Raw genomic sequence first — 17,561 nt, forward strand, 5'->3', positions numbered from 1 at the left:
TGATCTTTCGCACATAGAAAATAATGGTATATTGAAACAGCATTTATCATAGAGAATCTTATAATCAATGGACATATAAGATCATATATACACACGTATATATCCCAGTTATCTTTGTTAACTAGCCTGTGAAGATAAGTCTGTTGGTGCCAAAGGAAGCATGATTTGCCAAGGAATCCTCTTGATTTTCTACAGGATAATATTTTTATGAACCCTGCGATTATAGAACTCCTCAGTGTGCTTCAGAACACTAGTCTTAAAGGAGCCATTCATTGGACATCCTGAAGGATTTCTTTACCCTACTTTTAATAAACAGATTCTCCAACTGGAAGCTATTTCCTTACAAACCACAAAATAATATGTCACTTTACCAAGAACTAATTAGGAAATCTTGTGGGTTCCCATGCATTTTACAGGGATCTAACCACAACAGAATTTTCAAAAGCTTTACAAAATCAAAAGGTAATCCCTATGCTATGTAGCCCTAAAACTGTGTGGATCGTGGTGAGTTAATGACCTGCTTTACTCTGGGCTTCCATTTATGCAGAGACACATTCCCATGGATGTTTATAACCCAGTGTCTAACCTTATGCCAAATATTGTAATATCTAGTGAGTTAGAGAGCCCATTAAATGTGTTAGTATTTTTGTTTTGTTTGGGGTTATGTTTTTGAATTTTGTATTTGATTTCTTTGTAAACTGACACTTGGAGAAGTCATTTGGTGCCTAACATTATGTATAAATTCATTATCACCCACAGTCTCTAAAAAATCCTATCCCCTCTGAACATAGGTTATCGTTATTCTAGGTTAAAGCATTTACATTCTACTCTCTATCAACTATGTTGCTGCTGTTTCCTGGTTTTCTTTTATTTATTTATGTATCTTTATTGTTCAAAGTATTAGAGGTGTCCCCTTTTTCCTTACTGACTCCTCCATCCGGCACCTGCCCTCCCAGGCCTTCACTGCACTATTGTCTGTGCCCGTGGGTTGTGCATAGATGCATAGAAGTTCTTTGGTTAATCTTGATTTACTCTTTAAGTTAATAGGTAATTATTCCATTTAAAACAAATGTTGCTAATTTCAGGTTATAGGTACTGCATTTGAAAATATTTATAGTATGAGTAATAAGTAATGTTTTACTCCCTGTGCAGTAAAAAAAGTTGAAGGCATTTGTTTTTGTAAAAAATATATTATAAATTCTGTAAGGATGCATATAATACTGATATTTGAGAACTTTTACCTGCTAATGGCTAAACAAATTTTCAGTTCAATTCCTCCCCTTAATTGGTAGGTACAGTTCTCCAGAGCCTGCCCATCTTACCTAACTGAGAGTTTATGCCATTGATCAGTAATCCCCCGTTTACGGCTCCCCCCAACCCCTGGCCACCCCCACTGCACTCTGATGGAATTGGGCTATTTTAGATGCCACATAAGTAGGATCATGCAATATTTGTGTTTCTCTGACTGGTTTATTTCACTCAGCGTAGCGTCCTCAAGGATCATCCGTGTTGCCACATATTGTGGAATTGTCTTCTTTTTAAAAACTGAACCCTATGTATATACCACATTTTATTTACCCAGTCATCTGTCGATGGACATTTAGGTGGTCTTCACATCTTGGCTGCCCTGTTCTTTTTGTGCCTGTTAGTTCCTCGAATGACCTCTGCTTTCTCTCACCTATCACACACCAGTGCATGCTGTGCCGCTTGCTCAGAACACTTTCTCCTGCTACATACACCGCCACTTTCAACAATCAAACTCCCTCCCACGCTTCAGGTCTCAGCGAACAGGGTACTTGCTCTGAGAAGTGCTGCATAGATCAAGCAGCAGGAGCAGGCGGACTGGGTTTTTGGAGGTGAGTGAGAGTTGCATGGGCAGAGAATCAAAGGCAGGGAATTCTAGAAGCCAGGAATGGTGTGTACGAAGCTCGGTGGGATAAGAGCACGACACCTTCATGGAAAGGCTGGCTATGCAGCACAGCCAAGTGTAGGCTGGATGGAGGCGTTTGTGTTAGATCACCTGCTTCTGGGTTCCCATGGTGCTGTACTTCTCCTGATGCAGACTTAACTCTCGACACTGTACCCAAGGGTTTCTTCACCTGAACTGCTCATTGCAAGTTCCTGATAGTTTCATTCATTGTTGGCTACCCAACTTTTGGTACATAGTACTCGGTACTCAGTAAATATTTACCCAGACAAAGCAACAAGGAAAGGAATCCTAGACAGAACCATTTGTGTGAATACTCAGTTGTGTAAACACTTGGCATCTCTACAGAACAGTGAAAAGCCGAGTGTGGCTGGAGTGGAGGGAGGTGAGCATTGTATGCTGGATGAGTCGTGAGGCAGAGGTCTTTAAGTAAATGGATGGAAGTCACATGATCAGATTTTATTTCAGGGACATAATTTTAGTGACAGTTTGGAAAGCACACTGAAGTGGTGGTATTGGAGGTGCCATGATGCCAGTTAGAAATCTACTGCAAAAAATTAAGCAGAAGAAAATGAGAATCTGAGCTAAGGTGCTAGGGTTAGATAGGAGAGGCATGATTTGAGAGGAATTTCTGAGGGCTTGGTGACCATGGATGTATAGGGTGAGTCAAAAGAAGAAAATGCGAATAATCTCAGTGTCTAACTTGGGAAATAAGGTGTGTTATTGGTCATGGCATTGACTGAGAGTGAGAAATTAAGAGGGATGCCCAGCTTGGGAGAGGAGAGTTTGAAATGTGTCCAGGGGGAGATGTCTAAAAGCAGTTGGATATAAGGATCTGGGGCTAAGAAAAGAAAGGTCATGTCTTGAGATGTAAACGTTGGAGTCATCAGCATGTAGATGACAGTTGGAGCCCCAGTCCTGAAGAAGATCACTCAGACCTAATTTATCTCATAAAGGTACTCACTCCAGGCTGAGCATTACAACCACATGGGATGTTTCACAGATATAAATGCCTGGGCCTCATTCCCGGAGAGTCTGATCCAGTAGGTCAAAGTGGGGACCTGAGCACTGGCTGTTATGTTTTGTTCCATGAGTAATTATCGCAGGCAGCCAGAGGTGGGGACATCTGTTGTGTAAGGGTAAGGACAGAACCCCTAGACGGAGCAACATTTAACAGATTGGCAAGAGGAAGAACCAGTAGACTAAGGAAGAAACTGACCAGAGAGGGAAAGGAGGTCCGGGGGAGTGTCAGCCTGGAACCCAGACGATAGAGGTCAAGGTGTGGAGAGGGCTCGGGGGCTCCCGGCGTCACTGCCCCGCAGATCAGCTCTCCCTTCAGAATCTGACAGTTCTTTAACCTCAAATAAAATCAGTGTTCTGCAAGAAAACTTGTTTTATCATCTCAGCTAGAAATTGTCTTTTCTGAATTTCCTTGTTTGGATCCCTTATTATGTTCCTATTTAATATGTCCTTGTGTTGAAGCTTTTGGAGTACACATCTTTATTTTGACTATTTTGGCTTTGTAAGGTCTTTTGTATTTTTTATTATTTCCCACTGCTCCAAATATTTTGTATATAAGACTCTCTCATTAAATATGTCTCAATTAAATGGAGAGATGGTTACTACTCTATCATTAGGAGTTTACAGTATAGATGGGAAAGCAAGAACATGTGAAATAATGACTCCATCAAATATATCGTTGTATTAAGGACCTCAAATATTTATCTACAATCCTGATTTTCAAATCAACTATGTTATGCCTGAAATCTATCCAACTGATAAATCATATTTGGCAAGGTAAAACTTGTTGCCAACTTGTATAAATGCACGAGATGTGAATTTTATTTAACAAACATCGAGCATGAGTGTCTAATGTCCTCGTTTTCCCCTGCAGAGGAGAAGGACCCTAAGTTGGAAGCGATGTTGAATATCCCCTCAGCGCTGCTTCCAACAGTAATTCCTGTTATAGTGCCTGTTCCTCAGGCCAAAGGAAAGGGGAAAGCCAAAGGCAAAGAGAAACCCAAAGAGTCTCTTAAGGAAGAGGAGCACCCGAAAGAAGAGGAAAAAAAGGTGAGGGCCTGGCCACGATTCTAACGTGTGCTCTGCCCCGGCGTCAGCACTTTAAAAATCATGCGCTCCGTCAGCAGTGCTATCTTGGGGCGCACCTTCTATTGTGCAGACGCATTAACACCCTGGGAGTTTCCATTTTGAATGGACAAGAGGAGGTTTGCACAGAGGAGTTGAATCCCCATGAGGAGACATGGTGTCATGCACAGACTGTCTCAGGCCACTCATTCTACACTCGGAAGACGAGTTCAACCTGATTCTTGGGTGTCTTTTGCTTTCGGTTGGTCAAGTTCTACCATTTCTTATTTTAAATAATTTATTTAGCTCTATTAAGATAAATAATTGGAAGAGGAGAATGTTTAAATAGTGGAAACATTTCCATTTCCATTCATCAGCCTTGGACTTAGGTATTGATGTGCCACACACGCACATGCGCACGCACACACACACACTCTTTACCTCTAACCACTTTCCTAGTAGGAAAATATGGGTAAAAAGAGGTTCCAGAAAAGGGAAAGGAGGAAATCACTGATCAAATCTTCACTCTCTGGTATTTACTACTCCAGTTGTGTGGTTTATACAATGTGCAAATACCAAGCTTATTAGAGGAAGGAAATGTGTTAAAAGGTGATCGGGGACCTGGATTTCCGACCCTGGCCCTTTAAAAGGCATGCAGTCCGAATGGTACTTAGCCTCTTCTCCATGCTCACATAGCTATACTAGGTGAGTCTTCTCAAGCTAGGGCATGTGACGCTTGGTAGGTAAAATGTGCAAGTGTTAAACAGAATAACCCCAGGTGATTCATTAATTTGGCTGAAAGCAATTTGGTAATAAACCAATTGGTTCACCAGACATTTTTTAAATTGACAGTAATAGAAGGGTGGGGATAGTGATGGTTTTGGGTGTGGTGATAAGTTCCTCATGGCAGGTTCCTATCGGGGAGCATTGTTGTTCATTTTACAGAATTTTTAAGGTTTTCCCTCTTAATTTTGCTTTGTGTTTTCAATTGATTTCCAGCTAACTATTCAGATTTTATTCTGTGTTAGTAACAAAGACAGAACAACCTAAATGACCAATAATAAAAGACTAGTTAGAATAAACTGAAGGCCCAGCAATGGGAGGCCAGTTGGAATGATTTCAGTGGCTAACGAAAGAGAGCCAAGTAGAAAGACTGAAATGGTTACCATTAGGGATTGGATGTGTGCTCCCGAATAGCTTTCATTCTGAGGCTCACATAACTAGATGAGGTGTTCAGGCGTAGCTGGCATCAAATTAATTAGTATTTTTAAGTAGACACACCAAACCCCTCATTAATTTAGAAATAATCTTGTAATTATGTGTTATTTTATTTTATTTTTACTTAATACAAAAGCAGTGTATGAACCTTATGGAAAAATAAGGGCACATATCCTAACAGCATAATGTCTCCAGCATTCAACAGTATGAACAGCACAGAGAAGGCAGTGGGGGTGTTGGGCAGACACAGGCACCCTTCAAGGCCTAACTCAAGCCCCAGCTCCTCCATGATTTTTTTCCTAACTGTTGTCATTAACTTTGATAACTCCCTTTTCTGAGGGAAGACGCACCAACCATTTGGTACTGTTATTTAACTTTCGCATATCTGTGTGCCATCCAATAAGCATAGCGGGTGGGGACTCATTACCTTATAGGCTCCATTGCAGGGCCCACTAGTCCTGAGCAAGTCATATCCTAAGCACTCAGCAAGTTCTCACTTGGTTATAATAAATAACTCATTTATAAAATGATGAACAGTTATTCACATGTTAAATTATTTACAGGAAGAAGTAGAACCAGAACCTGTTTTACAAGAGACTGTTTTTGTTCCCACCTTCCCAAGCCTAAATGTATCTTGCCCCAATGGGCTCCTAGTGACCTTCATTGGGCAAGAGCCAACAGGTGAGTGCTAACTAGGGTGGGCCTAGAACACATAATCTTTTGAAAGTCTTTCATATATTTTAAATATTCTAATTCAAGCCTGAACATAACTGCAACATAAATGCCAAAGTAGCAATACCTTCATCAGGGTCAGCCTTGGACATAGGGAGGTGAGGCCACATGAGTGACTTCCCCTGGGGCTCCAGGCAACCAGGGCACATCAGGGAAGCATTGTGGGCATCCAGAGGTGCGACCTTACTCACAGGGGACAGAAAGGGGGACATCTAAGTCAGCATACTTCTGCTTCTTTCCTGATTTTGCCCTGAGATGACCTGGACTTCATTAGAGAGAATGGCTTCTATACAGAGAAGGTACCTGTTAAGTACTTACAGATAACCTTACTTACCACATTTGACAAAGGCAGCAGAGAGCCAGTACCCTGAGCATCTGTCAGATGGAAACTGCCCTGTGACTTATATGGAGACAAAAGAATGGGGAAAAGCTGAGCGAGAAGATAAAATCCCAGCTACATGGCATTGCCCGGTTCACAATAAGCCTTTTTTCTTTAAGATAAACGTGTTGCGGATGAGGAACCCACTTGGGACATCATGGTCCGACAGAGCTACCCCCAGAGGGTGAAGCACTATGAGTTCTACAAAATGGCGATGTCTGCAGTGGAGCAGGAGGCATCGAGAGTCGTCACCAGTCAAGGCACTGTGGTCAAGTACATGCTGGATGGATCCACACAGGTAAGAGAATGTGTGAGGTAAACGACTCTTTCCTGCTGCAAAGTAAAATACAAGCAAGCTATGGATAAGGACCAGTATTGTGACATGAAGAGGAACAACTCATTTGAAAATGGAATGACACTTGAAAGTGACAAATAAAAAATAGTATAGTTAGAAGAAAACACTATCTGTGCCATGCACCACACAAATAAACTTATTCTACATATGATCCAAGATTATAACCTGAACACAGTGTATACCTCCTCTCCCTCTCAAAGCACCCTAAAATAATAGAAAAATACTTGTAAATAATAAATTCATAACAGTACTAGAGAACAACAAAATGTGTCATCAGTGGATCAGAAGGTTGTAGAATTCCTAGAAAATTCAAGTTAGATGAAATCTGACTGATGGAGAAACAAACCTGCAGTGAAATTTAAAAATGAGAGTTTTAACACAGATGGTTCACAAATGGAGCTCTGGGCTCAGAAATCAGGGCAGTGCCCCCGGTAACTCACTACTACCTGGAGGGTGGAAACCAGAAACCGTAATACCCAGAAGCCATATGCCCTGCTCCATCCCTCCCCAGTGATCACAGGGAAGGGGCTCCTCTGACCAGACAGTGCACCAAGTGAAAAGGGATTCTCGATGAGAAATATGACCACGTGCCCAAGATCATCAACTTTGGAGAAAAACAAGCCAGTGAAAGTAAAGCACAAAATTTAATAAATTAACAAATGACATCTTAAAAATAAGAGTAAACAGTTAAACTAAAAGAACTTGAAAGTGAGTAAAAGTAATCTAGGCAGACACTTGAGAGGTTCCAATCCATAAAAATAACAATTCTTAAAAGTTGCTAAGTTGCTAAGGGCCCTGGCCAGGTAGCTCAGTTGACTGGAGTGCTGTGCCAGTGCGGCAAAGTTGTGGGTTTGATCCCTAGTCAGGGCACATACAGGAGTCAACCAGTGATGCATAAATAAGCAGAACAACAGATCAGTCTCTCTCTCTCTCTTCCCCCCCTTCCCCCCCTCCGTTCTCTCGAAAGTCAATCAATAAAAATTGCTATGAAAAAAGTCACGAGTTCTTAGATATTAAAAATAACTATTGTAAAAGATGGGGGTGTGGATTATGAAGGACAGGGAAGTTAAAAGACATTGAAAAGGAATCTATAGGATAGGATTTCCAAAAGAAGAAAATAGTGACAATGAAGGGAAAACTAATGAAAGAAATAATATAGTAAATTTTCCAGAGCTTCAAAAAATACTTCAGATCAAACAGGACAACCAAGTGCCCATCAGGATTGATATTCATTATTAAAAGATTATTTAGATATGTCATGGCTCAGTTTTAGGACTGCATAGGTAGACAATCCCAAAAGCTGCCTGAGGAAACCAGTTACCTATAAAGAATTAAGATGGACTTTTTATTAGCAAAACTGACAGTTCTTGTCATGTTAATTGGGAGGCTATAAAAATACTGACACTGGATAGATTATGATACCATAGTGCTCTGGATACTATATATATGAGACAGATTCTGATAGAAACTAAACATTTAAATATGTGATAGAATTTTAAATGTAGTCATTGGAAATACTGAAACAGTGGATAATTTCCCAATTACATAGGGGAAGGGTAAATAGGAGAAAAACATAAAAAAATTCAATCTAATAAAAGACAGGACGTGAAAAGAAAACAGCATAGAAGGTAAGTGGAAAACAAAGAGGCATTTTTGTGCTGATTATTAAGCTGCTGTCTCTGAGCTCCGAGTCGACCTCGTCACGCGGTCTGTGTGCGGAGCCAGCGGGTGTGCGGGTGGTTTTTGCCCCGTCCAGTTTCACCGTGTAGATTGGTGACCAGCCTCCTCCTGGCTTCCGGAGCGCTGGACTCTTGCTTTCTCTCCAGGTTCTCTTTGCAGATGGCACTGTGGTCAGTAGTCCCGACTCAGGGCCTGTTTGTCCCCCTGCCGAAACGTCACCAAGTCCTCACAGTGGAGACTTGATGGACTTGGTTTCTCAGCAGAAATCGGAATCAGCACCATCGGAGTTTGTCATAGCAAAGAAAGGTAATAGCCAAACCTCTCTTAATGGATTTAATAGGTCTTTAAAATACAGGAGGGGCAAAAGTAGGTTACAGTTGTTCGTGTAGAAACTAATACAATAATTAATAAAGAATAATACAAGAATAAACTTTGTTTCCCATGGGCACAACTGTAAACCTACTTTTGCCCCACCCTGTATTAAATCAGTTAATTCTCATGTCAACCCTGTGAAGTACACATTTTAATAACCCCAATTTACTGATGAGGAAATTGAGACAGAGAAGTAACTTCCTTGAGGTCTCTTAGCTAGTAAGTGGTCGAGCTGGGATTTGCATCAGAGCAGAAATTATTTGAGAAATAATATAATCGATGACTACTACTTAGAATTCTGTGCCACAGTGTCCTTACACTGAATCAAACAACGAAAGAGTTATAGAATTGATACTATAGTTATATTGTTGTGTTTGATTTTACTTGAACTTCCACAGGAAAAAGTCACAAAACTCTGTCAACATTGTTACACAAGAGTGAAACCCATGACCCTCCCACAGAAACGGCTCACACAGTGACTCCTCTGGAGGTTCACGTGGGCACCTGGTTTACAACCACACCCGAAGGACATCGGATTGGCACTAAAGGGTCAGAAAGAATAGCTGTGGCTCCACTTTTATCCTTTCGGGCCACAGATCCTGTCACTGGAACGGTACGGCAATTTCCTAAATCACCAGAATTCTGAGCAACACGCAGAATTATTGCCTGGCAAATAATAAATTTTCAATAACAATTTTTAAGAAGTAAATAGTGAGCGGGTGAGTGGGTACGTGGGTGGGGGATGGATGGATGGATGGATGGATGGATGGATGGATGGATGGATGGATGGATTTATCTCCTGAAATCTGAAAGCATTTTGTCATTTATTTGACCAGCATAGAACATCATGATTTAATTTTCAAATTTATTTCAGATATCCTAATTTTTGAAATGAGAGACAGCTCATGAATTTTGTATACCACTTTAAGACATACATGACTAATGATGTCATATAGTTCCTTAAGCTGAATGCATTTGTGTCTGTCTTACCTTCTAGAAATAAGGACCTATGCCTTATTCCTACTTCTTTGTGTGCACTTGATGTGAGTGGTAGAAATTTGTTCATGATCCTTGACTTCAAAGAACTTACAGTATATTAAGGGAAATTCTTGCATTCAAAAACTCAAGAACACCACAGAGCAACTGTACAAAATATTTCATTTGTAGCAGAAAAATAGGTGCCAGATGAGTGATATAGAAAATAATGGTTTTGTTTAGGATGTGAAATGGAAACTCTGGATGAATATAGCGCCTTCTCTGTGCCGGACTTTCTGTTATGGGCTTTTCATCAGTGTCTCCTCAGGCCTCACACCAGTGGCTGGTATTACACAGATAGGAAACTAGGTCTCGGCAAGTTACGCGCTGTGGTCAGGAGCGAGCATCCAGGAGGTGTGGGAGCTGGGGCTAGAGCCGGTTGTTGGTGACTGAGCACTGGGCTCCTTTCCGCAGCTAGTCCTCTGCCATCTTATGTGGAGCTTTGCAACACCCCCTGAGTCTAGACAAGATGAAGAATTTCCTAGGTGCCTTCGCTCTGGTCTCTGTATGTCCTACCCGTTTACAACCACGTGCTTCTGGTCAAAAGCAAAATGTCTCCTTGCTGTTGAGATGAATTACGTTATCTAACCAAGTGTGTTTTCCTTTCTTCTTCAGTCTATTTCTGAAATAATTTCAAAATCTCTTGCCTTGTTTGCTAGTTATCTTTTCTGTGAGGTTCAAAGTACATATCATCTCAGGAAGGCTTCTAGGTCACCCCAGCCCATTTTAATTCAGCCCCTGATGTAGATTGTTTGGGTCAAGATGCAAATTTTATTAATATTTCTTAATTAATAATGCTTGATTTATCTTATTGATACCTATTGCAATTATAGAGGCATGAGCCAGCATCCAAGAGCCTGGATTCAGGCATGAATTAAACATCAGACATCTAGCAGAGTAATAATAATAATAACAATAATATTTACTGAGCACTCCCTCAGCTTTAGGGAAGGACATAAGACAGGAAGTCGGCCTGGTCAGTGTGGCACCTCATCCAGCTGGGAGGCTCAGCAGTGACCCACAGGCACCGTCAGGCCCACATGGGTCATGTGGGCAGCCACACACAGGAGCATATGCGTGTGCAGATTAACCTGTCTCAGAGAAGCCACAGCCTCTGTTCCCCTCCAATCCTCACGTTCTGTTCTGATGACATGAGGCAGAAACCTGCTTGCCAACTGCATAATATACACGCAGCCTCTGCATGCCACCCTCACCCTAAACCTCTGGTTTCCAAGGAAGCAAGAGCTGGGGCCATTTTCCCAGGCAGACTAGGATCAGGCCCATCCCGACATTACCTTTTTACTCACAAATATGTGGCAATGGAAGGAGCGCTAGTTCTGAAGTCAGACGGCCTTAGTCCAACGCCAGCCCTGGCACTGCCGAATGACATGGAGCAAGTTTCTTAACTTCTCTAAGCCTAGATCTCCTCACCGACAAAATGGGATGCCATTGCCTGCCTCCCAGGGCGGTTGTAAAGGTTAGACCAAGCAGGTGAGCTGAACTTGCAGCTGTAAGTAACTAACGAGGCGCTGATGGCACTCCATGGGGCGCACAAGCAAATGCACTGGGGTTCACCACCTGACCTAGTGCGCGTGCCCCGCCTTTGTGCGCTCAGGTCATGGTGACTCGAGAAGACAAAGTGGTCATTGTGGAAAAGAAGGACGGGACCCGCATAGTGGATCACGCTGACGGAACCAGAATCACAACCTTCCATCAAGCCTACGAGGATCATATTATTCCTCCAGACGGTCAGGAACTAAGTGAGTTTTGCCTTTCAGGTGTATGACAGCATCTGATGTCTTTAGAGTAAGGCAGGTGGCGAGGATCGCAGCGCTCGTTGGCCACGGGCAGCGGCAGCGGCTTTTCCGCTCGCTTCACGGAAAACCCACAGGCCGCGTCGCTGCGCCGGGGGCAACTAAGAGTCAGTAATCCCGGCTCAGCTGTGCTGGACACTAGCTCTCAGAGGCGTTTTCTTTGGTCCTTAAGGAGCCAGGTCTGCATAAGTAGGTGACCTCAGACAGGCCCCCTTCTATTTTGAGAGTGCCTCTCGGTTAGAAAGGTGGCCTGAGAGAGAGGCCTGCTGCGGCGGCTAAGTAACTGGCACCTGTTCAAAGAGTCTAAAAGCGTACCGGCCTCCCCACCCTAAATCTGAACAAGACTTTCAGAGAAAAATGACTCCCTGACTCTCCTTTCTTTAATTCCAGGGTTATTTGTGTAGTGCATTAAATGCTTCATTGCCAAATTAAGTGCTACAAAAGTGGCGAGTGGGAAAAGAGGAACTTTCATTCCTCATTAGACAGAGTGGTAATTAGGAGTCACTTGGGAGGCCAATTTTAAAATATCGAGGAAATTGAAAAGGTGCCTATCATATGAGCACTAACTGTACTTCTGGGTATATACAGAAAGACACTCATGCATTTGTTCGAGGAAATAGGTTCAGAGGCACAAAGGAATATTATATAGCAGTCAAAAGGAAAGAGGAGCACACAGGCACATGTACGCACACATATGTATGTCAAGACGGCTAAAGGTCTCAAAACGAGGCTGAGAAAAGCAGGTATAGAGTGCTACAGAGTAATATATGACTTATGCCAATTTAAAGCATGCAAAATATTATGCATTGTTTTTGATAACACATTTATATAAAAGTATACAAATGGATTGCAAGAGAAGGAAGCAATCTGAGAATAAATTCTTATATGCATATTAACAGTGTTGAAGCAAATGTAGCAGATATAACAAGTATAAATTTTGATATGAGTAGTTAAATTACACTTTACGCTTTTCTGGATATTTTTAATTTCTCAAAGAAAAGTAGTGAGGAGGAGACACACACTACACTAAGTGAGAAAGGTCCGCCGGGGGGATTGCTCTGCGTGGGCAGGAGGGCAGGCCCGAGCGAGCTCTCAGCGCTCAGCCTGCAGCCTGGTCCGGGCGCCCGGGAGGCAGCAGCAAAACCGGCGGGCAGCGTGCTCCCACTGCGTGCGTCCTCTCAGATCTGCGTGCCCTCATTTGCCCGCAGCCAAAGGTCCTCAGACTGTCACCAGGCAGGTGAAGTGCATGCGGATAGAAAGCGCACACTATGCCACTGTCATCACCAACTGCGAGGACAGTCGCTGCTGTGCCACCTTTGGGGATGGGACGTCTGTCATTGCAAAGCCACAGGGAACGTACCAGGTAGGTCTGGGGGAGGCGGGGGGGAGGAGGAAGCCGAAGGTAAGTGTCCAGCCGGCTAGGAAAACCCGCTCCTCTGGCGCAGGGAACATGGCTGCCTGTGGACGGCTCTTGTTCTCTTGTCTCGTCTCAAAACACGCCTCTCAGTCTCTTTTTATTTATTCACCGTTTTACAGCCCATCCCAGAAGAGCACTGTGCGGCCTGTCCTAGAGTGCTTTGGTACTTTCAGATCAAGGTCATCACCCAGAGTGCACTTGGTGGGGATCCTTTACGCAGCAGGCGGTGGGCACTGTGGGAGTTAGAAGCGCTCAGGCAGTGTGGCCTGTGCCCACCAACCAGCTTCACCTCCTGCCTCCTCTACCCTTACTGTCCCTCTCCTGTCCTTCCCGCCTCCAGTCCATCCCGCTCTACCCACTGTCCCCACAGGAGGGGAGGGAGTGTGTGGTCCTGGGAGGGCAGCCTGCCCAGCTGAAGGAAGGCTTCGTCCCCAGAGGGCTGGAGAGAACCGTTAGCAACTCCACCTCCCTGTATCAAACACAACCACCTGGTGTCAGCCTACAGTCCCTTTAGCCTTAGAAGGATTTGTCTTCCACATGCTAGAGAAGGGACACAAGTGCCAAGATATCGTATACCATCCCGGGATGCAGAGCGCTCACAGAGGACGGAGGGCAAAGGCCTCAGTGACAAGCATTTGTTCCTGCAGAAGCTGCTGAAGCCCGTTTATCCCTCCCATCTCCCCCGACGACATTGTCCTACCCAGTCTTCCCCCAGCGCAGGTTGTTATGGGGCCGGGAAGGCGCTGACAGCAAGAACGACTGTGCAATGTTGCGTTGGAGGAAGGGGATGCCATCTTTCTTAGAACTCAGAATGTTCATTTCTAGGCAGGTTGGCAGCGTCATGTTCCAGTGCCATGTGTCCTACCAGATGTCATGAGCAGCTCCTAAGATTCTGTGATGAGGCCAGCTTTTACCTTACCTTTATCATAGCCCCAGACTCGAATGATTACAACTGTCAGGGCCAAGGAATTTTAGTACCAATGACAGTTACCACTGAAGGAAGAGACACAAACAGAAAAGAGCTCCAACTTGGAGACATTCCGTGTCTGCCTCTTCCTCCTCCCGGGTTTGCCAGTCTCCTAAAACAGCCCAAGGAAAGATTGGAAGGTCGATCGCTCCTGGTTGAGAAACACACAGACTTAGTTCCCAACTGAAGGAAAAAAGAACCCTCACAATAAGCTTACCAATGCCCATTTTATAATCCTGTGGTCTTGCAGAGCTGAAAAGTGGCATTCGAAAGGACCTCCGCCATCCTCTGTTGGGGGGTCTTGGCCTGGGCAGTCTGATGAGTGAGGCTGGATTTTAGGCAGCATATAAAAAAAGAGGTGGAACTTGGTCCTGGCCACTCTGTACCTTGGCAGCACTAGAAATATTAATCCAGCATCAAAGAGGAGGTGGGAACAGCTGTCATTCTCTGTGATTATAATGTGTCGCAAGCAGGGTGCCGCCACAGCAGTGAGAACAAACAGAAGCTTCTGGAAGCATTTGTCCAAGAGCTTTATGATTCCTGCCCAAGAACAAGAGGATCCCAAACATTTTAAATAGGGCCAAGCGTGTTTGCTTTACTTAAAGTATGTTTTATTATTTTATATTAAATATCTGAAATAAGAAGGCACGAGGCAACTACTTGAAAGAAATAAAGTGAGTAGATAAAATATGAGGACATGGAGCCAGTTGTATGCTAATTATTCAGTGTATGTCCTTATCGGGTCCTCCTTTCCGAACCTTAAGTCTTCTCTTGGGCTTTCTTCCTGGAAGTAGAGTTTGTGGCAGAGATCAGGGGATAATTTTTTTCCTAAAATGATTTTCCAAATTCCTCAACTTGAAGAAGAAATTTTAAATAATTTCTCTCTTTCTGATACCTTTCCAGGTGTTACCTCCAAACACAGGCTGTCTTCATATTGATAGGGATTGTTCGGCTATATATTGCCACGAATCAAGCAGTGATATATACCATCCTTTCCAAAACCGTGAGCAGCTGAGAGCTAGCATGTATATCATGAAGCACACCTCAGAGGTCATCTGTGAGGTCCTGGATCCGGAGGGAAACATCTTTCAGGTAAAGTGTATCATCACTGTGGAGACACAGGCCATGGCTCTGCTTTTCAGATATTTCGCTCGAGAGAGCCTCCATGTAGCTTTTTACTTTAGCTGCTTTGGGGTGGGTTATCTACTTTCTGCCAACACTTTGGGCAAGCAGTAATGAAGGTCAGTTTCTTTCATTCTCAAGTGTCCTTCCATAAGGGATAGCAAGCCCAGCAATTGGGGTGGTAGAAATGCTAAAGCCAAATAATTAATTAGAACAGAAGGGAAGAAACAGTGCTAAACATCTATAAATGATGCTGACACAAAGCAGTGATGTGAGAATGGTCTGTGTCCAGGTTAGAGTAAGAGCCAGAATATAGGACAGCAGGCAGGTGTGCTTGACTAGGCGAGAATCCACGGTGAGCATTTCAGGTGGTGAGGGTTCTGGTGGGGTTGGAGATGGGGAGGCAGGAAGCCTGGAGGAACAGAGCTTACCTTCTGGTTCTCTGTCCCTCAAAACCACAACTACCCTCTTACCTCTAGGCCAGGCATTGGCAAACCATGGCCATTTGTTTACATAGGTGCATGAGCTAAAAATGGTTTTTACGTTTTTAAATGGTTGAAGAAAATCAAAAGAAGACTATTTCATGACACATAGAAAATGCTGGGAAATGCAGAATTCAGTGTTGTTATATGTAGTCTTATTGGAACACAGCCATGTGCACTTGTGGCACATTGTCCATGGCTGCTGGGCGTGTAAGCGCAGAGTTGAGTAGTTACAACAGATACTGTATGGCCCACAAACCCTAAAATACTTTCTATCTGCCCTGAAAACAAGGTTGGCTAACCCCTCCTCTAGGCCCTTATCTTTTTGTGGTTTTTTTTCACTCCTCACTCAACAGTGGAGTTTTGTGCGTCAGCTAGCGGGTGGTGAATTATTTTTAGATTGGAACCATACCGCGGAGCCCCCAGCTTTGTTTTGGTGTGCAGGCAGGCAATCCCTGATCCAGCATATTTTTTCTGTACTAAGTAAATAAAGCTCTTCACAGCACAAGTTCAGGCTGCTAACACATTTCAGTTTACAATGAATTGAAACGGAAATGGGAAGCCCCACCCCTCTAGGTTGGAACACGGGGTCATCCAGGCCAAGCGTTCTTCTAGGCGTTGGTGTGCCTCTGGGCCATCCTCTCCAGGGGTCGTTAGCCCGGGCCCACTGCTTCCTGGCGAAACCGTGCCATAGCTACACAGCAGCAAGGGCTGGCACATTTCCTCTCAGACCGATACCCAAGCTGTTTCCCTAAGTATTCTATCCACGAGTCCTAATTCTGTGCTTAGAGTTGCAGAATATAAACCTCTTCCATGCTAATGCTCTTTCAGCATTTCAAGACAGCTGTCACTTGACCAACCTTTCCTCCAACCTTCCCAGTTCTTTGAAGTGATCCTCAGAAGATAAGGTTTGGAGTCCCCGCCATCCTCCTCACCTTCCTCTGGGCATTCTGGTTTCGCTTCCAGTTCGTGTTCACAGTCTAGGTGTGGTTTGTGGGTGGACGTATGCTACTAAGGTTTCACTTTTATGTAATCTATATTTAGTGAGCAATGCCTTACAAATAAAAAAATATCCCTGAGTTTCTGAGAATACCAAAAATCACCTGCTTTCTCAGATGGGATCAGCAGAAATGTAAGCTTTATGGCCTTTTTTTTTTTTTTTTTTTGTCTTTTAGTTGCTTATATACTTTGTCCCTTAGGTCATGGCTGATGGTAGCATATCAACTATGCTACCTGAAAGCAATCTGGAAGATGATTTCTGTGCAAGTCCCGAAGGTTATGATAGCTTGTCATCCGCTCACCTCCATAAGAATCACCTGCAAATCTACGGCGAGCATGTCCCCAGGTGATGTGATCAAAATAATACCAGGACGTCTATTTTTAGTTCAAAGTTCAAGGAGCACTTTAACTGACTACATCAGGTGATCAGAGTTTTATTTCTTAAGTAGGTTTTTTGTGATCTATGCCGATGGATCAGGAGTGGAGCTTCTTCGAGACAGCGACATAGAAGAATACCTGTCCCTGGCGTACGGAGAGCCGAGTGCGGTCGTGCTGCAAGAGCCGGTGCAGGAGCAGCCAGGTAGGGACTCTGTGCCCTCGCCAACGCCCATTCTCACCCAGGCCGCGCTGGGCCGCCTCCGCTTCTTGCCCTTGGCTCACTTTTCAGTTCCACTTTCCACCCGGCCAGGCCAACCGGTTTATACAGGTACTTTGTTCCTACCAAGCTTCATCTGAGCGGCAACCTGTGTAAACTGAGGATGCGTCCCTCTCCTACGCACAAGCAGATTTGTATCTGTGTTTAAGTATGTTAGGTATGTACCTAGGCTCCTATTCATGTGTTTGTTTAATCTTGGTAGGGAAAAAAAAACACAGAAAAGTGGGCTATCTCTTATAAGTTCATTTTTTGTCATTTTGAAGGTGTTACCTTAAAGAATTTAATAGAATAAGATGAGAAAGTAGATTTGATGTGTCAGCTA

The 17,561-nt window shown here is 43.6% G+C and overlaps 1 protein-coding gene across 1 annotated transcript in view; it reads left to right on the top strand.

The window, feature by feature from the left end:
* SPAG17 (sperm associated antigen 17) overlaps positions 1–17,561 on the top strand; it is a 115,319-nt gene that overhangs the window by 74,668 nt on the left and 23,090 nt on the right. Inside the window, exons 26-36 of the mRNA XM_087828160.1 lie at positions 3,822–3,997; positions 4,150–4,152; positions 5,794–5,917; positions 6,461–6,639; positions 8,523–8,682; positions 9,147–9,361; positions 11,399–11,543; positions 12,806–12,960; positions 14,885–15,073; positions 16,785–16,930; positions 17,034–17,164. Coding sequence (XP_087684286.1) covers positions 3,822–3,997; positions 4,150–4,152; positions 5,794–5,917; positions 6,461–6,639; positions 8,523–8,682; positions 9,147–9,361; positions 11,399–11,543; positions 12,806–12,960; positions 14,885–15,073; positions 16,785–16,930; positions 17,034–17,164 — 1,623 coding nt within the window. The remainder of the gene's footprint in view (positions 1–3,821; positions 3,998–4,149; positions 4,153–5,793; positions 5,918–6,460; positions 6,640–8,522; positions 8,683–9,146; positions 9,362–11,398; positions 11,544–12,805; positions 12,961–14,884; positions 15,074–16,784; positions 16,931–17,033; positions 17,165–17,561) is intronic.

The sequence above is a fragment of the Miniopterus natalensis genome, chromosome 19, assembly GCF_054644295.1.
Source record: "Miniopterus natalensis isolate mMinNat1 chromosome 19, mMinNat1.hap1, whole genome shotgun sequence".
NCBI classification, from domain to species: domain Eukaryota; kingdom Metazoa; phylum Chordata; class Mammalia; order Chiroptera; family Miniopteridae; genus Miniopterus; species Miniopterus natalensis.